Source organism: Asterias amurensis, chromosome 2, assembly GCF_032118995.1.
Source record: "Asterias amurensis chromosome 2, ASM3211899v1".
NCBI lineage: Eukaryota > Metazoa > Echinodermata > Asteroidea > Forcipulatida > Asteriidae > Asterias > Asterias amurensis.
The window spans coordinates 14,965,386-14,991,722 of NC_092649.1; the positions used below are offsets into that span (position 1 = coordinate 14,965,386).

General features: G+C 37.5%; 1 protein-coding gene across 2 annotated transcripts in view; it reads left to right on the top strand.

Annotated features, from left to right (window-relative positions):
* Positions 1-287: 287 nt before the first annotated feature.
* The window catches only part of LOC139954532 (xanthine dehydrogenase/oxidase-like), a 35,901-nt gene continuing 9,851 nt past the window's right edge, over positions 288-26,337 (top strand). Inside the window, exons 1-24 of one of the 2 annotated variants that reach the window (XM_071954375.1) lie at positions 288-432; positions 2,493-2,550; positions 2,929-3,025; positions 4,248-4,356; positions 4,909-5,097; positions 5,646-5,714; positions 6,694-6,774; positions 7,050-7,194; positions 8,138-8,305; positions 8,614-8,690; positions 9,307-9,403; positions 10,466-10,572; positions 15,163-15,347; positions 15,667-15,832; positions 16,745-16,837; positions 17,783-17,900; positions 18,143-18,194; positions 18,906-19,035; positions 20,144-20,263; positions 21,310-21,528; positions 22,492-22,625; positions 23,204-23,378; positions 24,491-24,682; positions 25,478-25,623. In XM_071954375.1, the coding sequence (XP_071810476.1) occupies positions 343-432; positions 2,493-2,550; positions 2,929-3,025; positions 4,248-4,356; positions 4,909-5,097; positions 5,646-5,714; positions 6,694-6,774; positions 7,050-7,194; positions 8,138-8,305; positions 8,614-8,690; positions 9,307-9,403; positions 10,466-10,572; positions 15,163-15,347; positions 15,667-15,832; positions 16,745-16,837; positions 17,783-17,900; positions 18,143-18,194; positions 18,906-19,035; positions 20,144-20,263; positions 21,310-21,528; positions 22,492-22,625; positions 23,204-23,378; positions 24,491-24,682; positions 25,478-25,623 (3,017 nt within the window). In that variant the 5' untranslated portion in view covers positions 288-342. Of the gene's footprint in view, positions 433-2,492; positions 2,551-2,928; positions 3,026-4,247; positions 4,357-4,908; positions 5,098-5,645; positions 5,715-6,121; positions 6,187-6,693; positions 6,775-7,049; positions 7,195-8,137; positions 8,306-8,613; positions 8,691-9,306; positions 9,404-10,465; positions 10,573-15,162; positions 15,348-15,666; positions 15,833-16,744; positions 16,838-17,782; positions 17,901-18,142; positions 18,195-18,905; positions 19,036-20,143; positions 20,264-21,309; positions 21,529-22,491; positions 22,626-23,203; positions 23,379-24,490; positions 24,683-25,477; positions 25,624-26,337 lie in introns of those variants that run through there. The other variant, XM_071954376.1, reaches the window with a different exon arrangement.

Consider the following 26,337-nt stretch of genomic DNA (forward strand, 5'->3'; position numbering starts at 1 on the left):
ACACCAAGTGAGAAGACTGGTCTTTGTCAATTACCAATAGTGTCCACTGTCTTTAAGGAAAATTGAATTAAATTGAATTTAATTATTTAAATCAAGGTACCTGTCTTTATCTTTGCGGATAAAGACAGGGCCCAGTCTATGGTTTAAACAGCTTTAATGTACACAAGAGGGCGCCATACCCTCACACTGATGTATGTACATGTAATAGCATTGTTTGTATGACCTTGTGCAAGCAAGCTTATCCTCCATGGTGCAAAGGTCACTGTAAAAGGCTCCTGCCACTAAAGGTGTCATGCATGTCAAGCACTCTTTAGAGTAGAGCCTTCACAGCCACTGACTAAGATGGAGGGAGCTGGAGGAATTTGTTTCAGTGACCATCGAGGTAGACCATCATGCAGTGACACTCTTGTATTCTTTTGCAATGGAAAAAAGGCAAGTGTTGATTTGTTGTGTTTTCTTTCTACGGCCAGGAACTCGTGTCATAGTAGAAATGATAACACTGGGTCAAGGCCCGGTCACACAGGCCCCGATAACGAGAACGAAAACGATAAAGATAAAAATGCAAGCTCATGATTGGTTGAATTGCTCCTTGCAGAAAACGCCCACGTCATTCAACCAATCGAGGGCGTGCATTTTTATCTCGTTTTCGTTCTCGTTATCGGGGCCTGTGTAACCGGGCCTTTCCCCCCCCCCCTTTAGTATGATGTACTTATTTGTATCATAATTATTTGTTCGGGAAAAATTACTGTATCCTGCTTAACTTTTTCATTCTTAATGAAATAAGTTAGACCTACTCAAAGGAGATTTTCTTTTCGGTAACTGTAGTGAAAAAAGGTGGCAGGATACGGAAATCTTTTCTCCCCTTTGCAACAGAACTTTAGCAGAAATATGTCCATCTGGCCGACCGCATTAAAGTTTTTGGGAATGTTAAAGTTTTGGGTTTAAGTTTAAGTCTTCGAGTGGAGTTGTTTTGGTATGAACAAGCCCAAGTGAGATTGTTATATTTAATTGCCAGTCATTTTGGGGAAATTTTCAGCTATGTTTTCAAATAGTGTTGAAGTTTTTGGAATAAAAAAAAAAAGATAAAGTTTTTGAAATAACAACAAGTTTTTTTCAGACTCAAACATTGACATCTGGATAATAAAAAAAACCTCAAATTATAATCTTAAAGTTTTAAATAACTTCTGTTAAACAAAAATCAAACTCTCTGTCACTTGTTACAGTTAAATAAGCTGAACTTAAAACATAAACAGTCATAACCCCTGATTGCAATGATGTACTGACTTGAAACTTATTTCAAATATTGCTTCATCCATGGAGATTCATGGATAGATAAAATTCAAAGAATTAATCAATGGTTTCAGTTGAGTGAGCTAAAACAATGTAAAACTTGGCATAACTCCTTATTTCCATGACCTACTAACTTGAAACTGAAATCAAGTATTGCTTCTTACATAAAGATGCATATGAAAAGATAAAACTCAAAGAGTGCACCACTGGTCCCAGTTGAATGAGCTGAAACAATGAAAACCTTTAATGGCCACACCTTCTTACTGTAACAAATTACCAATTTAAAACTTAAATCAAATATTGCGGCTAACGTGTAGATAATATGAAAAGGTAATCATCATCAAAGATTTTATCACTTGTTCCAGTTGAATGAGCTAAAACAAAGATAACCTTTAATGGCCATACCTTCTTATTGTAACGAATTACCAATTTAAAACTTAAATCAAATATTGCTGCTAACGTGTAGATAATATTGTAGCGCCGGTGCAGATCGATCGGTTGGGGCACCAGCACGATTCCCCTTCGGAGCACTGCTTTTGGCCCAAGCCGGTCGATTTGTGAGTCTGCTCGCCAGAGAGGGCGCTCTCTGGCTTAGGCCTTCTCTCTCGTGTAATTTCAGTGAATTGTTGAACTGATGACAGAATAGCCAGTTAATTGTACCTTTCTTGTGTCATTAAACTGTGTGCATTGCAACCCCTGGTTGACGCCACAATATGAAAATATAATCATCATCAAAGCTTTTATCACTGATTTCAGTTGAATGAGCTTAAACAATGAAAACCTTATAGGGTCATAACACCTTTTTGCAATGATGTATCGATTAAAAACTGTAATCAAATATTGCTGTTTACATGTATGTAATATAAAAAGATCACTGGTTCCAGTTGAATGAGCTAAATCAATAAAAACCTTAAATGGTCATTACTTCATATTTGTCAATGTCCCCACCCCTTTGACCATCAATTGATCAAAAGATTGGTTTTTCATCAGTCATTGGTTCTATCTGGTGATCGGCAGCTTCGCTGCTCTAGTTTATGTATGGGATACACCAAGTGAGAATACTGGTCTTTGATAATTACCAATGTTTCCGTGCCTTTAAGTACAAACTGCCAAACATTATTGTAAACTTGTACAAGTTTTGAGAATTTCGTGGTAAGAACACAATGACCAATGACCAATGACCATCCTCTATCCTCTAACAGGTTATAGATCACCATGCTGATCCTTCGATGACATTGCTCTCCTATCTGCGAACCAAATGTATCCTTTGTAAGCTTTAAAAGTTTGTTTGTTTCCAAGTTTTGTACTTTTTAGTGTTCCCAATCTCTGCATTGCTCAGGAAAATCAAAAATCAAAAGTTGCATCCCCCTGGCTGCCGCTTCCCACGTGGTTGTACTTTAAACTTTGGTGTGATCCCTGTTTAAATGCTCGTATGGCTTCTGGCTATAGCACCCCAGTCAAAGATATATTAACAGAGATAAAGAGACTGTCAACATAGGGCGAAATAGCTCAGTTGGTAATCCGGATGTCATTCAAATCCCGCTTAAGTTGTCTTTATTCATTCCCAAAATGATTTTGCTTGCAAATCATTTTTGAATTTGAAGGAATACTTAATATTTCTTAATGAGTTGGTAACAGTGCGTTTAACAGGAAGTAAACTAGGATGCGGAGAGGGTGGGTGCGGTGCCTGCACGGTCATGGTATCCAAATACTCACCGAAGGACAAGTCCATCAGGTATGATTAGGTAATCTGGGGCTTAATTTTACAGAGCTGCCTGAGCTGAAAATTAACCTTTGTAACTTTCTGCTAACAAAAAATTAGACCAGTCCAGATGGGACGCATGGAATGAAACTAATTCTGGAATTAAATTATAACTATTTTGTGCTGCTAGCTACTTTAGTACTTAAAGGCAGTGGAAACTATTGGTAATTACCCAAAATAATTATCAGCATAAAACCTTACTTGGAAACGAGTAATGGGCAGAGGTTGACTATATAAAACATTGTGAGAAAGGGCTTCCCTCTGAAATAAAGTAGTTTTCGAGAAAGAAGTAATTTTCCACGAATTGGATTTCGAGACCTCAGATTTAGAATTTGAGGTCTCGAAATCAAGCATCTGAAAACACACAACATCGTGTGACAAGGTCTTTTTTCTTTCATAATTATCTCGCAACTTCGACGACAAATTTAGCTCAAATTTTCACAGGTTTATTATTTTTATGCATATGTTGAGATACACCAAGTGAGAAGACTGGTCTTTGACAATAACATATAGTGTCCAGGGGTCGATTTCACAAAGAGTTAGGACTAGTCCTAACTTAGGACTAGTCCTAAGAGATATCAAAAATGTACAGCTAGTACTAAGTTAGGACGAGTAATTCTTCCTAACTCGAGATAAGACTAGTCCTAACTCTTTGTGAAATCAACCCCTTGGTCTTTAATCCTCTTGTAAAAACAGGTTTGTTAGCCACATACAAACGATTTTGCATTTGAAAATGTCCGTAACACAGTCATGCAAAAACAGTTTTGTTTTTGGTTTTGAAACAACATTTTCTATCAAAATTCTTTCATGGAAAAGAAATTTAAGCAAAAAGGAAAACATTTTGGCGAAAATCAAGCCATGAAACTGATAAGGGCCATGTCACAGGATGCAATTTTCTGGCAACACTTTCAGGCAGTCTCCAAGAAGAGAATCTATTCACATTTGAAAGTTCACATATTTTTCTTGAGGACTGTAAGACGGTGTTTGAACGATGTTTAAGAAAAAAATAATATTTTTCACCAAAGTGGTCCTCTATACATTGGAGCATGCACTGCAGTTGGTTGCCTGTAAAAATTGCCTTGTGTGATAAGGCCTTAACCATCGTAATGCATGAAGGTCAATATTCGTTATATTGGACCAAAATTGATGTTGAAACATAAACAAAGAGAAGATTGTATTTTTGTTTTATTGATAGCCATCTTGCAGTGAATGCATGCCTGACTCCCATCTGTTCTGTACACTGTATGGCAGTCACAACTGTAGAAGGAATTGGAAATACAAAGACCAGACTCCATCCTGTACAGGTATGTACGTCAGATACTTTATATCTAAATATCCCATTAATGGACAGGACGCACATCCCACTACGCCACTTAACAATGTATTCAAATGTTTTGTCCCCAATGCTCTTATAACCGCCTTATCCAGCTCATCATTATAAGTTATCACACAAGCGCGAGTGGAATACAGAAAAATATAGCGCTTCTGCGTCCCATATCCAACGAGGCCGAAGGCCGAGTTGGATATGGGACGCAGACGTGCTATATTTTCCGTATTTCCACGAGCGTGCGTGTGATAACATACTTATCTTCAAGCAAACTTGGCGCGTGACATAGAACACACAAGACGCATGGTAGTGATATTAGCCGTGCAATATAGGTTTTTATCACCACTCCATTCTGCCAATCTATACTTATCATATAATAGGTGTGGAGTTCCTCTGTATCATGACATAGGTCAAGTGTTAATGGCAACTGATCCTTTAACTATGGATTGGGGACTTGTTATGGCAATGTCATGCTGTAGTTTTTTTTTGTTTTTTTTCCCCCAACTGTTTGGTTTTCACCGTTTTATAGGAGCGTCTCGCAAAGGCTCATGGGTCTCAGTGTGGTTTCTGCACTCCAGGCATTGTTATGTCAATGTACACCCTACTCAGGAACAGACCACATCCTACCATGGGGGAAATAGAGGGTGCCTTGGAGGGGAACCTGTGTCGATGTACGGGGTACCGGCCGATTCTACAAGGCTTTAAAACATTCACAAAGGTATACTTTATCATCTTAAACAATCCCGCCTATTAAACTCAAACAGGGCTAAGTTTCGTAAAGTTTAATAACAGTTGGTCATCGAAGTTTCAAGTTGTTGCACAATCCCTTGTTGCACAAATTTGTGTGCGTTCAGATGCCCAATAAAGGCTTCAGACTTTTTAAAAATATTTTTTTATTATTTTCTTATTTACCCTGGGGAAACCTCTCAGTGAAACACTGTTTTCCAGAGGTGGCCAGTGGCTACATACACATTACAATTTTAAAGACATTAAGTGTTTTAGTATTTAAGTAAGAAATTACCTCTTTCTAAAAAAACATGTTACTTCAGAGAAAGCCATTTCTCACAATGTTTAATACTATCAACAGCTCTCCATTGCTCATTACCAAGTAAGTTTTTGTGCTACAAAGACTTCAGAGTATGCCAGTAGTATCCAGTGCCTTTAAAAGGAAATACTATTCTTAAAAAGTTTACTACACTACAAGTCTTGTTGTCTTTCGTTTCTGTTTGCAATACCTTTGAATTGATCTTTATGGTTCATGTCCAGGAAGGATGCTGTGGCAAAAATAGCAAGAACTGCTGTATGAGTTCGTCGTCGAATAATATAGACCTCGGGGTGAGTATATCAATGTTTGAAGCTTAAAAAAAAATGTAATAATAATAGTTGGTTCTTATATACGACACTTCTCACACCAAAGGGTTCACCCGAAATGCACATTATGGGCTTTCTTTACAAGGAAGCATAAGCGATGTTTGAAATTATAAGATCCATTTTACTGTGAAGTAACACATTGTTACAATTTACAAGGTGCCATGCCAGAAGCACAAGGGCAAACCCTTTCTACTGTGTTCTTTATAAAATAATAATAATGATCGGTTTTTATATATCGCTTGACACTCAAAGGGCATCTCATGAAGCCTGTGCTGCCAAATATGTAGTGAAATAAATTCTTTCCCTGGGTGGAGAGAACTGCAATTATAGTTAAGTGTCTTGCTCAAGGACACAAGTGTTGAGACCAAGCCCCACACTCTGCTGAACAGAAACACCAGAGCTTGAGTTCAGTACTCCTACAGATCTACGGATCATAGTATGTTTTTGCTTTTGTTGTCCCTTGCCCATCTCGTGGTATATTGTCTTGTATTTTGTTTTGTACTGTTATGGCAAATAAAATAATAATAATTACACTACACACCAAGCCTAATATTATGGCTTGACACCTCATCCGTAGGAAGAAGCGATAATGGTGACGAGTTTTGCTCGTAAGGATACAATTAGTGTCATGATCGTGACTCAAACACAACACTCTCCTGATCAGAAACACCAGTGCTTTAGTCACAAGTCTTATTATTATTATTATTCAGCCACGACACGTATACCACAATCAGAAAACACAGAGTATAATAGAGTTCACTGCGTTTGGCATTTTTAGTCAGTGACGCGCTGTTAATGATGATGATATTCATGCTATTTCAGTTGGGTTTAACAAAATTAACAAACAGTCGTAATTTTGATTGTGACATCAACTTTGAATCAACAAATCCCAAAGTTGTTACTTTTTCCCAATCTGTTGTAAAGATCAGTGTTTTGTTTTCAGGTTTCAACCCAACTATTTGACCCGACCAAGTTCGTGCCCTATGATCCTACACAAGAACCGATCTTTCCTCCAGAGCTGATGGTAATTGTATGATCTGATAACTATACTATTTGTAGTCCCATAGGGTTTGTTTGTTTGTTTGTTTGTTTGTTTGTTTTGTTCCCGATTTAAAACAAAAGGGAACATGTGTCTTGGGGAAACCAGAAAGCCAGATTTGACCGAGTTATATAAACATGTATTTAATATTTGTTTTTTTATCAAACCTACCCACAGATCCTTCTCATGGGATGTTCTTTTAAGCTTTACACAATTAACACAGTCTTGGAATTATGATTTTTAATTTTAAATTTTCAAAGATGATGTTAACAGAGAAGACACCTGTACTTGAGACCTTCTGTAGTGATAAAGTGACATGGTTTCGTCCAGTCCTTTTAGAACAACTCCTGAAGCTAAAGTCTAAACACCCACAGGCTAAGATGGTTGTTGGAAACTCTGAAGTTGGTAGGTGAAACATTCAATCACGCCCCCCCCCACCCCCCTGCAACGATGTGACTTGGTCTCATACGGATAGTCTGGTGCCCTTTTGAACCTCTGGTCTTGTTTTGGTATAGCCCCACCCCAACCCTCCCCAACCCTCTAAAATCGGCCTCCCCCCATGAGATCCATTATAAAATGCATTTAAAGCATCAAAAAATAACTTGTGACACCCGCTTGTCCCTTCCCCCTCAATGCCAAATTAGATCACTGGTGTCGGTCCAAGTGTAAACCGTGCTCCATAAAAAAAAATCAAAGGACAGTCTCAAAAGTCTCTTGATGTTATTTAAATAATCGGGGGGGGGGGGGGGGGGGGTCCTATCACTCTATTTATCTCTCGAGTCGACCGAGGACAGAATCATGTTGAGATTCAGCTATTGAATAGACTTTCCCTCATTAAAGGCAGTGGACACTATTGGTAATTACTCAAAACATTTATTAGCATAAAACCTTTCTTGGTGACGAGTAATTGGAAGAGGTTGATAGTATAAAACATTGCGAGAAACAGCTCCCTCTGAAGTGACATAGTTTTCGAGAGAGAAGTAATTTTCCAAAAATTTGATTTTAAGACCTCAAATTTAGAATTTGGCGTCTTGAAATCAAGCATCTGAAAGCACACAACTTCGTGTGACCATGGTGCGACAAGGGTGTTTTTTTTTAATATTAATATCTCGCAACTTCGACGACCGATTGAGCTCAAATTTTCACAGGTCTGTTATTTTATGCATATGTTGAGATGCACCACCTGTGAATACTAGTTTTTGACAATTACCAATAGTGTTCAATATCTTTAAGTTGGGGATATCACCTGGAAGCACCCCGAAGTCCATAGATATCTCAAAGATAATTCGCATTCATAAATGTTTGTTACAATTTGTCTAGTATTGAACTTTCACTCTTGTTTTGACAGGTGTGGAGGTGAAGTTTAAGAACCAGCATTATTCTACTCTGATTGACGTCAATCACGTACCAGAGCTTAAACGAATTGAAGACACGCCCACTGGGGTCAGAGTTGGGGGGTCAGTATCTCTGACGTCACTGGGGGATCATCTGAAGAAGCTTATAGGCGCAGAACCAGGTATATATTTTTGTTGATTTATCTCTTCACTGGTGCGTTAGGTGGAGAAATAGTTGAATAACTCATTATTTGGGTAAATCGGTAAAAGATTAACATGTGGTAATTAATGACCTAGTTAAAATGACACAATAAAGATCAGTCCAACTGACCCAGATTGTAATAAAGCTTTAAAAAACATCAGATATTGATAATTAAATCTTAAGTCACTATGTAAATTACCTGAAATAATCACTATAATTGATAGCCTTACATCGTTAAAGTTGTTTTGAAAATGTCTAATTGCCTTTTATATTGTGTTGATATTCTAGAACACAAGACGAGGGTGTTCAGTGCGATCGTAGAGATGTTGCGATGGTTTGCTGGATGTCAAATTAGGAATGTTGCCGTAAGTTGCCTGACCATCTCATTCGAGCTGTTATAATTTTCTTGGTTGCTTCGTGTTTTTTTTTCTTTTTCCATTTGTTTTTTTTATTGTCATTGCTTGCTATTGATTTGCTTTTTTAATTCTGACGTTACTGATTTCTCTTATGTATGTGTCATTGTCAGGCATGATATATCCCTACTTTAGTCTGTTTTCTGATTTTTTTATTTGCCCTTGGAAAATCTTGACAGTTTTGATTAAAGACCCTGGACACTATTGGTAGTTGTCAAATTACTATTACTCATTACCAAGTAAGGTTTTATGCTAATAATTATTTGGAATAATTATCAATAGTGTCCACTGCCTTTAACTAATATTCATCTTGAACTCAATCAAATATTCCTACCATATATCATTCCTGCATTGTATTGTTGATGGTTATTCAGCAGGCCTGGAATTTCATCTTTAAAAGGCGAGGCCATTTTTATTTTGCAAAGGGCACTTCCATTATAAGATCTTCAAGTCAATGGGGAACTTTGAAGGGGCACCAAGGCCAAGATGAGGGGCACTGAAGGCAATGGCCTCCGTGGTCTGTGTGTAATTCCAGGCCTGATTCAGTTTTCTTTCTCCTTTTTTATAGTGCCTCGCTGGTAACATAACGACCGGCAGCCCAGTGTCTGATCTGAATCCTTTATTAATGGCAGCTTTGTGCACAGTTGAACTGATGTCAAGCAAAGGTATTGTGCACTTACTGTAGATTTTCCCCTCCAATTTCAAAAAGTTTTTTTTTAAGTTTCACTAACACGCATTCAAATTCATGAATTTCCCCCAATCAAACTATAAAGGTTTCTTTAACTATGATGAATGGATCATTGTCGATTTCTTGAACGCATGATTTTCTTTTTCAGCAAAAAAAGGTACCCTACTTCTTTTACACAACCACATACCGTAGCATTCACAAACAGACACAATAGAAAATTACTGTGTGTCCCCCTAGATGAGGCCAACTTTGGGGATTCGAGTTTGTCGATACACTTTTATTTGGATTATTTAATCAATGTGGGTACTTCAGACAATCAATCAATCAATCATAAACAAATAATTTGTCTAGCGCCTAAAGCAAAAGTTTGCTCAAAGGCGCTGAGGCACAGAATAGATAAAAAGTCATTGATGGTAGGCCTCCTGAAACAAGTGAGCTTTCAGAAGGCCTTGAATGTGTTGAAGGATATTGTGTCCCTGATTGGGCAGTTTTTTCCAGAGTTTGGGTTCATTTTGGGAGAAGGATCTGACAACAACATTTTGCAGCCTTTTTTTTTTTTTTTTAGGGGGGGGGGGGGTCATTACCAAAGTATGCAGTACCTGTAAGTGAAAGGCACTGGATTCCCACTTAGTTCATCTCAAAATATGCATACAATAACAAACCTGTGAAAATTTGGACTCCATTATTTGGTCAGCAAGAGAATAATGAGGAAAAAAACACCCTTGTTGTGCTCAATGTTTGTGCTTTCAGATGCCTAACAAAAGTGAGAAATTATCTCTTCCTCAAAAACTACACCACTTTAGAAGGATCCGTTTCCATTGCTCATTACCTAGTAGGTTTTTTTTATAACAACTTATTTGAGTATCTATACCAATAATGTCCAGTGCCTTTAAGTTAAGTCAATTTTAAGGTTATTTACAACTTATGTATACAATAACAAGAACATCTTAAAACATTAATGTAATTTTGTTCCCTTCTGAACAGCCTTATAGTATTGTTTTGGAGTCGACATAAACTTAATTTGTATTTTTTATTTAAGGTGGGCGCACGGTAACTTTGGACGGTAGTTTCTTTACTGGCTATAGAAAGAACATCATTGAACCAGAGGAGATCATTATCAACATCAGTATTCCATTCTCGTCACAGGTAAAGAATACCATTTTACTCATTTTTTTCTTGAGTTGTCCTGCGTACGAATCCCATTGGAGCAATATGCCCGTGACTTTTTGTTCACAGAACTCTGAAAAATACTATGGGTGAACAGTGGTAACACACATCTCTTAAAGGGTGGCTGCAGTGTTTTTTTTTAAATTCATTTAAACGGTTTAACATGACTTTTTAAACCTAAAATATATTTTGGGATTTTTTATTAAATGCGCAAGTATTTTAAAAATGGTTTTCAAGGAGAAGGGGAACCCACCCCACCCCTAAAAGGGAGCCTTCATTTGTATAAACGTGACGTCATGGCGGTAACCCGAGCCGCAGGGCCCCCTGGCTGTGTGCATTATAGAGATGTGTGGACTGTGTGGCCTGCCGTCGATTTCACAAAGAGTTAGGACTCGTCTTATCTCGAGTTAGGACGAGTAACTCTTCCTAACTTAGGATTAATCTTAAGGTCTGCATGCTACAGTGCAGGGTTGTGACTCGTCCTAAGTCCTAAGAATAGTCTTAAGTTAGGAAGAGTGAAATCGACGGCAGGTACCTAGGCGCGTGTAGTTAGGGACCAGACTCTTTTTGCCGACGATATGTTTGAATTCGTGACGTGACGTCGATGGTAGGGGGGCGGTTACAATCCACAAAAGGGGGGGGGCATGACTTATTCGCTAATTATGCAAGTCAGATATGTCGGGAATAAGCAAAACACATTTTATTGATGTTCAATACATATATCAGAAATAAATGACAGCAAAATTTACTGTTTTATTTGAATTCACTGCAGCATCCCTTTAAATATCAGTTTAGTTCCATGATATGCCAAATGATAATTTTTCATCGGGGATGAAGGGTATAATATGTATATTTACCCTAAAACCAAATTTATATTAAGCACTGTATACTCACTAAGATTTTAAACTTTGCTTGGTGGAGGGTTACCTATAAAAGAGAGGTTTGTGGTAACACCATGTGAATATCTCTTTTGTATTGAATATCCCTCATTGTATTCCAAGGTTAAACCTCAACTAAGCAGAGCTCTTTAAATAAACAGTCATTCTTGTTTGCATTGAGCTTATTCCTTTTTTTATAAAAAGTTGTTTGTTTGGCTGGAAGGAGTTCGATAAAGCAGAGGTCAGACTTTTACATTTAAGACTATTCTATGCTTAACACATAGAAAAAAACAGTTGTTTGTGTGTGAATTCTGTTCAATTGAACCTCTGGCAGTAAATGGGGTCGATTTCACAAAGGTAGTCCTAACTAATTGGACAAGTCCTGTAGGAGTTAGGACCAGTAACTCTTCCTAACTCAAGATAAGACTAAACAGGACAATTACCAGACATGTCCATGGGTGGATTTCAAAAAGAGTTAAATCTCTTTGTAAATACCCACCCATGGACACGTTGGGCATTTCACAAAGCAATAAAATTCATCGCAAGACAATTTTTCAGTATCACCATAGTAAGTTGTATTGTGACATCACCATTTTCATAGCAACTACGATTGATTTGCAGTTACGATCAACCTTAGATCTTTGTGAAATCGGGCCCAGGGCCCAATTTCATAGAGCTGCTAAGCACAAAAATGTGCTTAGCATGAAATTTCTTCCTTGATAAAAACAGGTTTACCAACCAAATGTCCATGTGATTTTCAGGATAAGCAAACAAAAGCTGAATACCAGTAACAAGCACTATGTAACAAATGGAAATTTGGCTGGTAATACTGATTTTATCGGGGAAGATAAGCAGCTCTATGAAAGTTGGCCCTGTATTCTCGCTAGGTGTATCTTCACACAATGCATAAATTAACCTGTGATAATTTGGACTCAATTGGTAGACAAAATTGCAAGAGAATAATGTGTTGCACAAATTTGTGTGCTTTCAGTAGATGCCTTAAAGGCAGTGGACACTATTGGTAGTTGTCAAAGACTAGCCTTCATAGTTGGTGTATCTCAACATATACATAAAATAACAAACCTGTGGAAATTTGAGCTCAATCGGTCATCGAACTTGCGAGATATGAATGAAAGAAAAAAACACCCTTGTCACACGAAGGTGTGTGCGTTAAGATGGTTGATTTCGAGACCTCAAGTTCTAAATCTGAGGTCGCGAAATCAAATTCGTGGAAAATTACTTCTTTCTCGGAAACTATGGCACTTCAGAGGGTGCCGTTTCTCACAATGTTTTATACCATCAACCTCTCCCTATTACTTGTCACCAAGAAAGGTTTTATGCTAATAATTATTTTGAGTAATTACCAATAGTGTCCACTGCCTTTAAAAAGGCTTCAGGCCTGAAGTCTTTAAGTATATTAGTTGAAAATAACTTCTTTCCCGAAAACTATGTTACTTCAGAGAGCGCTGTTTCTCACAATGTGATACTGTCAACAGCTCTCCGAGTTTTTATGCTAATAATTAGTTTGAGTAATTACGAATAGTGTCCTTAGTGCCTTTACAAATTGAATTGCACTAAAAAATAGATCTTTATATATTTTTTTCAAGATTCTGTGATTCTCTGGAATTATTCAGAGGATCAATGGCATGCATATATGTGTAATCACCTTAACTTCCATGGTGAGAGTAAAAGTATGCTTGGAGCACTCCTCTTCCACATATCTGACAAGTAGGCCTACGTCTGATGCAATTGTGTCCGCCTTGCAGTACTGACCGCTCCGGACACTTTTGCATATGCATCGTGTCCGGGGCTATGCAAAAACCATTCGGCGGACATGTACATGAGTGCAGTACATGTATATGCGCGCGTAGGCACTGAACCTACGTATTTTTATGCAGCATGAATATTCACGTATTTTATGAGCAGCGAATACCCAATGGCCAAACATTTTCCATGTCATTAATGACATGCTCTTAGCTTGTAAAAAATGGCGAACGCATTCCGTATACCAAGGGCGTTTAATTTACTGTAAGGATGGTTTCACACGGGGGCGGACACAACTGCATATGCAAATGTGTCCGGACGGACACAATTGCATTTTGCAGCAGGGTCCGGTCGGACATTATTGCATATGCAAAACCGTCCGGCAGATATGCAATAATGTCCTCCGGATAGTATTGCATAGAGGACATAATTGCATGCGACACCCAACTAAATAACCATAAACTCATTTGGTTTGTGGTGATGCAATGGCACAAGTTCAGAGGGGAATAGTTAGTTTTATCTAGTGTGTGATATTGCCAGACTGGAGGTCGATCATCAATCAAGATCTCCCCTCAAGGTTTCAATTATAATATTTACAGATATCTCTCGGTTCTTATCAATTGGATGGAATACAATAATATATAATTCTTCCAAAAATAACTTCTGTTCAAATCAGCTCAAACAATTTGTTTTTATAACGGTTCGTCCTTGGCGAGTGAACAATATGGAGTTATTATGCAAATACATGTGGTGAGATGTTGACTGTTTCGTAATCTCACACACAAGTTATGAATCCTGTAAATGTTATAGATTTTTTGGGCCCTCTCAAGCAATCAGCAGAAAGGATGCGTTTTAGGGTCAACTGATCTAACAGTTTGCCTATTTTGAGGAACAAAAATTATTGGTCAAGAGGCCCTAAAAACATTTACCTGGCTGCTTACCGGTCTGTTATACATCCTAAACACTCGAAACAATTCAAGCTGTGACATAATTACCTCTGGGTTTGGTCAAATCGATGCATAATCCACGCAAAACGACAGTTTGTTGACCAGTTTCTGGGTCAGCCTGATCTGAAATGGGTCAGGCACATTGACCCAGAGCCCGGTTCAAATCTGACCCGTTTTAGACCTGGTTTGACCAGGAATGGGTGTCAAAATAACCCAGAGTTTGTTCAAACTGACGCAAAATTCAAGCAAAAATATAAAAGTTTCAGTTTCTTGGTAAGCCTGATTTACAAATGAGTCAGGCTTATTGGGAACCAGAAACCGGGTCAAGTTTGACCCATTTTAGAGTGTATCTGCCATTTGTGGAGTCGACGTTTCATGCACGAAATGAGCAGCAAGCCGTAATGCTCTTCGACCTAGTTCTCTGACCTCAAAATGGCTCCTCCAAGATTTTGCAGATGAAGACGTGTTGTGAAATGGGTCAATTACATAGACATTTGTACTGTTAAAAACTTGATATTTTATAAAGTATTTAAAAAAAATATTAAAAAAAATGTTTAGTGTCCTGCCTTTTTTATCATTACATTTTTGTTTAATGGCCCCCGACACATTTTAAAGACAGGTTGCTGGTATTTAAAAAAGAAAATTAAAAAAAACATTTTAAATTGTTAAAATGTCTCCTTTTTGGGGGTTAAAATGTAAATAAATAAAAAGGAGGCAGCCTATAAAAAGGAAGTTGGCGGCAGGGACGGTAAACATGGTTAGTTTTTTTGCCTAAACAATTTTAGAAGGAAATTAAGGGACTTTCTCTAAAGCCCGGTTCATACTTCCTGCGAATGGGAATGCGATACGAATGTTGACGTCACAAATTCGCAACGAATAATTCGCAGCGGTTCAACTTTGTTCAACTCACTCAAGAATATCGCTTCGAAAGGAGGGTTGTGACGTCCCTTTTAGTCTGGTTCTATTTTTTCTTGTTTCAGAACGAGTATTTTTACGGGTATAAGCAATCCCCACGTCGTGAGGATGATATAGCAGTAGTCAATGCAGGGATGAGGGTTGTGTTGATACCAGGGACTGATGAAGTGGAGGATTGTACTGTGGCCTATGGAGGAATGGCTCCCACCACAGTCTTAGCAACAAAGACGATGGAGAACATCAAAGGGAAGTAAGTCAAGTTGATGGATTATGGACGAGAAAGTGTAAGTTCGTGGATTAAATGTACAAGCTGAATCTACACTTTAGTCACGAATCTACACTTTAGAGTCTATTTTCTACTTTAACTATTCCCTCCAATGATTATGTAGCAATGAATTGGATTGCCAAACATTAATAAAACTTATTAGTTTATCTAATTGTGTGTACTTTGTCTAACGAGGACGACAGTTGGTCACATTTTATAACTCTTTAATTTTTTTTTTTATAGATGAGATATAAATTAAGGCAAATTAACTTACAGAGATATTTTGTAATAATTCCTTGTGAAGAAATTGGAGCGATGGTTTGGTGGAGCACATTACTCCGTTTCTGGTTGAGGATCTACCCCTGCCACCAGGAGCTCCAGGGGGTATGGAGAGCTATCGTCAATCACTGGCTCTCGGTTTCTTCTTTAAATTCTACTTGGCCGTCTTGGAACAAATCAATCGCGATGCGGTAAGAAATGAAGGTTCTTATTAAACTTGGGGAGTCTTTAAAATTGCACTTTCAGCTCAAGACCTTAAAGCAATTGGACCCTTTCGGTACAGAAAAAAAAAAAAAAGTTCACAGATTTACAAATTATTTACAGGGTTTACAAAAGGTGATGGTGAAAGACTTCTCTTGAAATATTAGCCCATGAAATGCTTTACTTTTTGAGAAAACGGTAAAATAATCTCGTTAGCGAAAATTACAGATTTTGTTAAAACACATGTCATGACACGGCGAAATGCGCGGAAACAAGAGTGGGTTTTCCCGTTATTTTCTCCTGACTCCGATGACCGATTGAGCCTAAATTTTCACAGGTTTGTTGTTTTATATATAAGTTGTGATACACGAAGTGTGGAACTTGGACAAGACTGTTTACCGAAAGTGTATAATGGCTTTAAAAGGTTCTACAATGTATTAAACATGTAGTGTTTAAGGCAATTGTAACCTTTGGTGTAGTTGTCAAAGACTAGTATTCTCACTTGATGTATCCCAACGTTACATGCTTGAAATAACAAACAATATGTTTAAATTTGGACTCAATTAATCATCAAAGTTACAAGAGAATATTGAAAGACAAAACTGATGCATAATAAAAGGTTTCAGCTAAAATCTTTTAACATTGTTTGAGTGAGAAATTACCTCTTTCTCATAAACTGTGTTACTTCAGAGAAAGCCGTTTCTCACAATGTTTTATACTTGTCAACAGCTCTCCATTGCTCTTTACAAAGTTAGTTTTTATGCTAACAATTAATTGGAGTATAAATCACCCAGTGCCTTTAATTGACTTTGTTAAAAGTGATCCTGAATGACTAATTGTGAGGTGGTGCATGAACCATTAACATTCATTCCAACTTTCCTTGTTTGTTTTCTTTTATAAAGGTCAATATCATTGGTTCATCCATCCCAGAATCTTACAAATCAGCCAATCAGTCGTGGGATAAGAACTCTGCACAGGGTGTACAAATGTATCAGGTAATGTCATTTGTAATAAACCTCACCTGGGTAAATTCTATATAATTTTGAGTTGAATTGCGATAGCGATTGATAAAGTTTGGGTACAATTTGTGTGAATACACCCAAACCAAACAGTAACAGTAATATTGAAGTCTTATATAGCGCACGTATCTACCAAACAGGGTACTCAAGGCGCTGAGTATATACAGTACAATTTCAGAATGATAGGTTATTGCAGTGATGGATTCTGAGACCCAATTATGTAGCACCTTATAAGGGTTTACAAGGTGCTACGGCGCATACAGCAGCCACAGCCAGGAACACAGGGGCGAACCCCTTCTCTTTTCGATAAGTGCACTGGGTTTCTACATGCGTTACACAACACGTGGGACCAACGGCTTTACGTCCCATCTTAAGGACGAAGCAATGGTAAAGTGTCTTGCTCAAGGACACAGTGTCACGGCTGGGAACACTCCTATCAGGTCCGCCACACCTCAAAAAGGCTTATGGCTTCTGACTGGCACCCCAGACTTAAAGCTGGATGAGCTCAGTTGATAGAGCACTGGTACGTTATTTTGGATGTTGCAGGTTCAAGTCTTGCTGTAATCAATTTGTATTTGTTCAGCCAAAAAGGATTTGGTAACTGTTAACCTTGTAGCAACTTGTAAGATGTTTCTGCCTATACCTTACCCCCCCCCCCAAAAAAAAAAAAAATGAAGAAATAGTTTGTCAACCTCAACCAACGTGACTAAAAGCACTAAGTTTATAATACAGATATACTCATTTCAAATGGATAAGTTTATAGCTTTCATCATTATAAGGGACCTTTTCTCTATGGTTTTATCCACATTAAAGTCCCCCACAGGAAGTGCAGTGAAGTAATATTATTCATATAAACGTATAAATTTATTAATAACATGTTAATTTATTCCACTGATATCCACTTGGTTGTCCCACCCACAGGAAGTGCCGTCGGGTCAGCCAGATTCAGACGCCGTAGGGCGACCTTTGACCCATCTATCTGCACTCAAGCAGACAACAGGAGAAGCAGTATATGTTGACGATATCCCTCACATGGATGGTAATGTTATTCATACAAGTGAATTTATTCATAATATGCTAATTTATTCATACATTATCTAATGTTTATTTGGTTGACTTAAAGTGGTACAAATGGTTGATTTAACTCATAATTATTCAAAGTTCCTCTGTATCCTCCCTTGAATTCACTGGGAAAAAAGAAAGTGCAAACAAATAATTAAAAAATTTATAAGTTTCTTCTTTGACAGTTAAATTATTGTTATTATTTTTTTTCATTAACAGATGAGCTTTATCTAGGGTTGGTCATCAGTAAGAAGGCTCACGCTAACATAATGTAAGTCATTGTCTAATTTAATTAATAAAGATTTGGTTTGCAGTAACACTTTCTACTTGCCAGGTATAGTTTGCTTTGAGAGAACTGTCTTGCTTTATTCTAACACTGCGGAGTAGATTGTTCGGTAGTTCGGACAATCTACTCAGTGGTAGTAGAATAAAGCAAGAGAGTTCTCTTTGAACAAACTATACCTGGCAAGTAGATTCACACATGGTGTTTCCGCAAACCAAATATATATTGATACCTCACCATGCAATGCCTCAAATCCTATATTTAATTAGTTGAATATGCTGGACCATCTATTTGGAATACTCTCCCACTGAACCTCAGACTAGTCGTCACTCTCTCCAGCTACAAAACTAACTTGAAAACACACTTGTTCAGTTCAAGCTTTAAGAAGTACTGTAATTAACTGATTTCTTTTCCCTTTGTGCCAGAAGTGTTTTTGGGCAGACATGGTGCACTAAAATTCCCATTAATATTCTTGTTAAATAATAAACCAAAAGGGAAATTGGTTGAATTTTAAATGATTTGGGGTTAAACAAAGAAAAATTCGCTTGAGCGTGATTTGAGCCAATGACGTCCAGAACGTGCAGGCGCTGTACCGACTGAGCTAACCATATGTTGGCAGTCTCCCTATTTTGTCAAAATAATATTGTTGTTGTTATTAAAACAACACCAAACAGAATTGTTTAAATGTTAATTTTACAGATCTGTTGATGCAACTAAAGCTTTGGCCGTTGAGGGAGTTCATGCCTACGTAGACGTTAACGACGTACCAGGACGCAACAGGTTTGGGCCTTCATTGCTTTACGATGATGTCCTCTTTGCAGATGCAAAGGTATGGTCAATATTGTGATGTATGCTTTGAGACTGTAAAATTCCAGACCAATGGTAAACGTTGTGAAGTCCAACCACATAACTCTGTGGTGATTTGCTACAGAAGTTTTGTAGAACTATATCGAGTCACAAGAGTTTTGTACATATTGGTGCTTAAGAGGAAAATAGTGTTTTAAAAGAAACAATGGGGTAAACCCTCTGCCCCATATTGGGCAGAGCACAGGGTTTTTCTTTTTTAAGTAAGTCCTGTCTATTGACCCTTTGCACGCGAAATTGCCCACCAGTATGGCGCATTCAAGATTTTTCTGATGATGACGTCAGATGAAATGGGTCAATTGGGTCCACAGTGCCCTGCGGAACAATCTTGTTGACATTGTTCCAACATTGGTACAGTTGTAACTATACAGCAGTATGAGTTTACCTCGGAGCTACACTCTAACATAAAAGTCTTCGGTCAAAATATTTTTTTTCAGAGAATGGTTTTGCTAGTCATAAAAACGTTTGAGCCGAACCGACCAGGATCCAATTTCATAGAGCTTCCTCAGCAGAAAAAAATTGCTTAACAAGTTTTTGCTTATCAAAAATGAGCTGGCTATACCAGTCAAAAACTGCCTTTCTAATGTTTTGGTTTCTAACCGTCATCTGTTATGCATATGTTGTTGTGCTTAGCTGCTTGTTGTGCTAAGCAGAATTGTTGTGCTGATAGGCAGGATTTAGTCATAGGGTTTTGGACTGGGATACCAGATGTGGTCTCATTCGTTGATATATTTATTTATTTCCTTTTATTGTTTATCCTTACCTTATCTGTTATTTTTACTTGTTTATTTGTTATTCTTATTAGATATTTATATTTATTATTGCTTTGTGTACTTTATTATGTTAAATCTATATTAATTTTATTGTGTACCCCAGATGTGGGGCAACAGATCTACGGATCATAGTATGTATTTGCTTTTGTTGTCCCTTGCCCATCTCGGGGTATATTGTCAAAGTATTATGTTTTGTACTGTTATGCAAAATAAAATAATAATAATAATAATAATAATAATGAATAATAATGAATAATAATATCTTTTTTCTTCAACAATCTCTTGTGTCTTGTTTAATAGGTAACGTGTGTTGGTATGGTGATTGGTGTAGTAGTTGCTGACAATCAAGCTATAGCACAAGCAGCCGCAAAGATCGTCGACGTGAAGTATGAAGAATTACCTGTTGTGGTAACCATAGAGGTACGTCCCTAAACCTAAAGACTAAGGTCAGACTTAAATGACAATCATCAATCATTATGTTGTGGTAATACTACATTTTTGCTCGTAATGATAAAAAAGGTCATAATGTAAGCAATTGTATAAACATTTGAACAAAATAATTCAAAATAAATAAAGAAAGGTTTTACCTAAAGAATGTATGTTTCTTTTTGCCAAATAAACACTTTGAAGACCACTCTAGTGGTTAACAAACCCCATTTACCAGGAGTTTCAAAATATGCAAAAGCAATTTCATAAACCCGTACAATAAACTTGATATAAATTGAATTGTGTGCTAGCTGATGGATCGCAACTGCCAATGGCTTTTCCTCAATGTAAATTTTAAGGAAAGCTTCAGAGAGAACCTTTCCTAATGTCTTTTGTTGGTTTGCTAGGGTTTGTTTGTTGAGGTGTTGGTTTGTTGTGGTGTTGGGGTCTTTGTGTTTGTTTCTTGATTTGGTTTCGTTTGTCAGAGTGTTTATTTGTTTGTTGTTTGTGCTGGAGTTGGGAAAAGGTCGGTTTGAAGTGTCAAATTATCGTTGTGAGTCTTTTAGTCTTACACCAACATTCTGCCTCTTATGTAAACAATTACTACACTGTAATTCTTGTCCCAATCACCATCAATCAATTCAATTCAATAAATTCAATCAAATTTTATTTCCATTTTGGTGAAAAAGGGAGAATAATAAACAAATTAAGTACAATTTTGTTATTCAAAGCGGTCAATTACTGGTCAAGAAAAAATAATTAAAATGAAATGAAAATAGTATGCAGAATTGGAAACGGAGCAAACCAATAATGGTTCATTTACAGAAGCTGATGGAAAAGCTTGTTTTGAAATGCCTGACAAAATCAACAGATGAAATGACATCAAAAACAAAAGCCACAAACAAACAAACAAACAAACAAACAAACAAACAAACAAACAAACAAACAAACAAACAAACACAAAATTAACAATTAAACTCAAATAGGACAAGAAAAAAAAAAAAAAAAAAAAAAAATGATCACATGATTGTTCTTGACAGGATGCCATTGAGAACAACTCATTTTTCCCAATCACCCGTGAGATTAAGACAGGGAATGTAGAAGACGGTCTCGAGGGCTCAGATGTTATTATCGACGGGGAGATTAAGATCGGAGCACAAGAGCATTTCTACTTGGAGACTTTCACCACGTTGGTTATACCGAAGGATGGGGATGAGGTTGAAATCATATCAGCAACACAGTCACTCACCAGAACACAGGTACGAGTACGAGGGTGTTTCTACCTTAACATCCCCTTTAAAAGTAGCTAGGGTCATGATTGGTTTCAGTATTTTCAATTCATTTCAATTCACATTATTAACACTATAACACATTTCCACAAATTACGGACTTATATTGTAATGCATATACATAAGAGACATAGTATCTCCAACAATGACCACTATAACTTACTGGTAGGGCCTAAGGGCTTTGTCATATGAGGCAACTTTTACAGGCAACTTGGAGGCAACCAACTACAGTGCATGTTACAGGATCATCTTGGTAGCACCAAGTAAATTTTAAAAACATTGTCTTCAGTCCACAAAAAATAAATTTTGCCTGTGACATGGCCCTAAGGCTTACTTGGTGAGAAGCACTGCGGCTGTTGATTGTAAAAACTATTTTGAAATAGGATTCTTTTTGTAGTTTATTATATGGTTTGGATAACTTTTCACTCCAAAACATTTGAATCTGAGAAAAGATTTGTGCACAATCATTTCTCAGATTTCTGAGAATGTGTGTCTGTTCGCGAATGCTGCGGCAAGAGATGAGATTAAGAACTTTGATGCTCTTATGAAAATACTGTGACAATTTGCCATTTGCTCAGCAAATAACAGCTGTATTCAGCTGAAACTTTCACATGTGACTTTTATTGTATCTTTCTTTATTTGTTCCTATAGATCAGCATAACGTTGACAAAAAACAAACAATGACCCTCCAGAGTTCAAGCCAAAACTGTTTCCCCAACATATAAGCATATTCAACCGAAAACTTAAATTCAAGATCAGTGTCTATCTATTCTCACAATGAAATCTTAGACCCTAAACGTGTCTTTTATGTATGCTCTGAGCACATTGTGTAGGATGGGAAGTAGAATAAATAAACCTGACATACAACAACTTCAGTGTGTTTCAACCCCTCCCCCCCCCCCCCTGCTCCTCTCTCCCTCTGCACCCTTACAGAGCCTTGTAGCTGAAGCTTTGGGTATCCCGATTCACAAGGTGATGTGTCACGTGAAGAGACTCGGAGGAGGGTTTGGAGGCAAGGAATCTAGGACCTGTCTTCATGCTGGTGTATGTGCCGTTGCTGCCAATAAGTAACTACGTCTTTGATACTTCCTTTTGGCCACTTATAGTTTTTTTTAGCGTATTAGCTTCCAAAGTGCATATTGATTGTATCCAGGAAGGTTGAAATTTTTTGCCGGTTTTAACCCAAACTTTTTCTCCTGACCCACAAAACAGATTAAAGGCACTGGCTACTGTTGGTAGTTACTTCAAATAATTGTAAGCATCAAATCTTAATTGGTAGTGAGCAACGGAGAGCTGTTTATGGTTAAAAACACGTTGTGAGAAACGGCTCCCTTTGAAGTACAGTAGTTTTTGAGAAAGAGGGAATTTCTCACTATAATACAAGACTTCTGCTGAATATGAAGCCTTTAATAATGCATATGAAATCACACAAAGAAGCAACGCAACAAGGGTGTTTTTTTCTTTCATTATTCTCTTGCAAATTTGATGTCTAATTGAATTCAAATTGCCGCAGATTTGTTATGTTATGCATATGCTAAGATACACCAAGCTAGAATACTGGTCTTTGACAATTACCAAAGGTGTCTAGTGCTTTTAACGTAAACTTTAGTTTTTGCATCTGACCGTGTTTTGTTTCTGTCCCCAGAGTTAATCGACCAGTGCGTTTAATGTTGGACCGTAATGAAGATATGCTGATCACAGGAACCAGACACCCTATCCTTGGCCGTTATAGAGCGGGAGTCTCAAAGAGTGGCCAGCTGAGGGCGCTTCACATCGATTTATATTCAAATTGTGGTCACACGTATGACTGCTCAGCGGCTGTAAGTATTAGCTAATCAGTCGGTGTATGGGTAAAAACCAAAATTAATATTCTTTATCCCCGATGCAAATTTAACATCTATTATATCGTTGCGGTACCCGCTGCCAAAACATAGGATTCGAACTGCCTCTAGCTGCCGGGCAACCTTGGTAGTCTAGTTGGTAAGACACTGCTCTAGAATTGCAAGGGTCGTGGGTTCGAATCCCACCCGAGTAACATGCCTGTGATATTTTTTCACAGGACTCGGGAAAGTACTGAGTATACAGTGCTAACACACATCGGTGTATGGGTAAAAACCAAAATTAATATTCTTTATCCCCGATGCAAATTTAACATCTCTTATAGCTAATCAGTCATTTGCTTTTCAACAGGGGGATTAGCCGGATGGACCTTTCCCTTTTTACAAATATTGACTCATTTTCTAGAGGCAGCCTTGGGTTGAGCTGGATTGGCACAAATTGTGCCTAAAAAAACATTAACACTCTGTACAAAATAACAATACCTTTCGATTTTGTGTGGGTGTTAACCATAATTTCAAGAGTGATTTTGGCCAATTTAATAGAATCTGTTACAAGTTAACCTTTGTAAATGATTTTGGGTTGAATAGAGAAAAATTGACTAGAGCTGGATTTGAACCAGATATTGACTAAATAGGGAGATCGCCAACATAGGGCTAGATAGCTCAGTTGGTAGAGCGCCGGCACGTTAATCCGGAGGTCGTTGGTTCAAATCCCGCTCTAGTAAATTTGTCTTTGTTCAACCCAAAATCATTTATAAAATGTACCCAGTCAGTTTCCCTTGTGGTTTATTATTTGATATAAGTTATACTTTGTTGTACTTTTTTTCTGTGAAAGCTGCCCATACTATTGCCATCAATGCTTTGCGGCTGTGATGGTTCAAAAGGATTGGTTTAAATCAATAGGGGTGACTGCCTCCGTATTGACTTTATTAGAAATAAATTGAAATATTAAATTTTTATAAACCTTCATTCAAGGTTGGTTACCATCTTCGTGACTTTCCTATCTTGACTCTCGATAGTTTTGAATAAACTATTCTGAAAGGTTGTTACCATACCTTGAAAACATTAATGACACTCGTCTCTGTTGATTACAGGTACTAGAAAGAGCAATGCTTCATGCTGACAACTGTTACAAATGTACCAATGTCTGCGTGACCGGTCATTTGTGCAGGACGAACCTAGCTTCTAATACGGGCTTTCGTGGATTTGGAAGCCCACAAGCCATGCTGGTCGCAGAGACTGTTATGTCGGATATCGCGACGAAATGTGGCTTAAATCCACTTAAGGTAGGCTTAATCTTATTCCTAGAAAGAAAAAAAAGTTGCAAATTTAATATCTTTAAATTGTTTGCAGCACCCGCTGCTAAAAAATTTGATTTGAACTGCATCTAGCCATAGGGCAATCTCGGTGGTCGTCTTGGTATGACACTGCTCTAGAATTGCAAAGGTCATGGGTTCAAATCCCACTCGAGTAATACGCCTGTGATTTTTTTCACAGAACTCAGGTTAGTACTGAGTATACAGTGCTAACATCTGTGTAAAGGCCGTTGGGTAATGACTCATGTAGAGAATGACTCATGTGCTACCATAGTGTTCCTTTTGCATGCACTGCAGCTAGTTGCCTCCAAGTTGCCTGTAAAAGTTGCCTCGTGTGACAACGCTCTAAGATGACGACTTCCCGAGGTAATGTCTCGGGATGTCCACATCTTGAAAGTTGAATGTCTTTGTTCTGCAGTTAGCTATCTCATTACCTTTCTGAGCTACGTAAATATAAATAACAATGACATTCAGAATAGAAATAATATAGCCTCTATGCGTCATTGCAAACAACTTATAAAGATAATAATGTTTAAAAACTTTTTTTTAATAAAGTATTTTGACCTGAATTGCAATGGTTTTCCTTTTAGAAATGAGTAAAACAAATCTGACAAAAATGAAACCATCATATAGGGGTTTGAAAATATTTTCCCAAAACCAAAGGTATGATTTGTCTTTAAACTGCCTCATTGAAGAGAATTTAAATGGACTCCATGTGCTTCTTTTACTTGCAATATTTTAATCTGTAATAATTTACTCCAAAAGGTACGAGAACTAAACTTCTACAAGGAGGGTGACCGTACTCATTACGGTCAAGAGTTGCAAAGTCTATGTCTGGAACGATGCTGGGAGCAGTGCATTAACACCAGTAACTTTGTCAATAGAAGACAAGAAGTGGATGAGTATAACAGGTAAAGGATGGCTAAAGGAAAGCAGGTCAGTACTCCTGTTTCAGACAGGTGTGCCAGTGTCCCGTCGAACCAAATAGATTAGGAGCGACTCTAGGTCGACCCATATAACTTTTTGTTTCAGACACTCAGGCGAACTTAACATACCATTTACATTGGCTCGGCTCATGACAAGTTCGACGTCTGAAACCAAGGAGCTCTTTCAACTTCTAGAGCATCCAGTTGCTCCTAACTGTTCTAGACGTCAAATTTTTATGTACTTAATTCAGAATTCGGTTCAGTTATTCTGCTAGTCTTGATTGTTGATACTGTTTTTTTTTATGAGTCAAATAAAATTACTAAAAATTAAATTTTTGCATGAAAACTTTATTGGTAATGGAGTAATGGAGCAATGGAGTGTTGATAGCATACAACATGGTGAGAACTGGCTCCCTCTGAAGTAATGTAGTTTTTTTTCAAAGAGGTAATTTCTCACTCAAATAATGAAAGACTTCAGCTGATGCCTTTTATACATCTGAAAGAACACAAAGTTGTGCAACAAGGGTGTTTTTTCTTTCATTGTTCTCTTGCAAGTTGGATATGTTCACAGGTTTGTTAATTTATACATATGATGGGATACACCCAGTCAGAATACAGTTGCCAAATTTCATAGAGCTGCTTAAGCAAAAAATTTGCTTAAGCACGAAAAAATAGCTTGCTTATTTTACACATGTTACT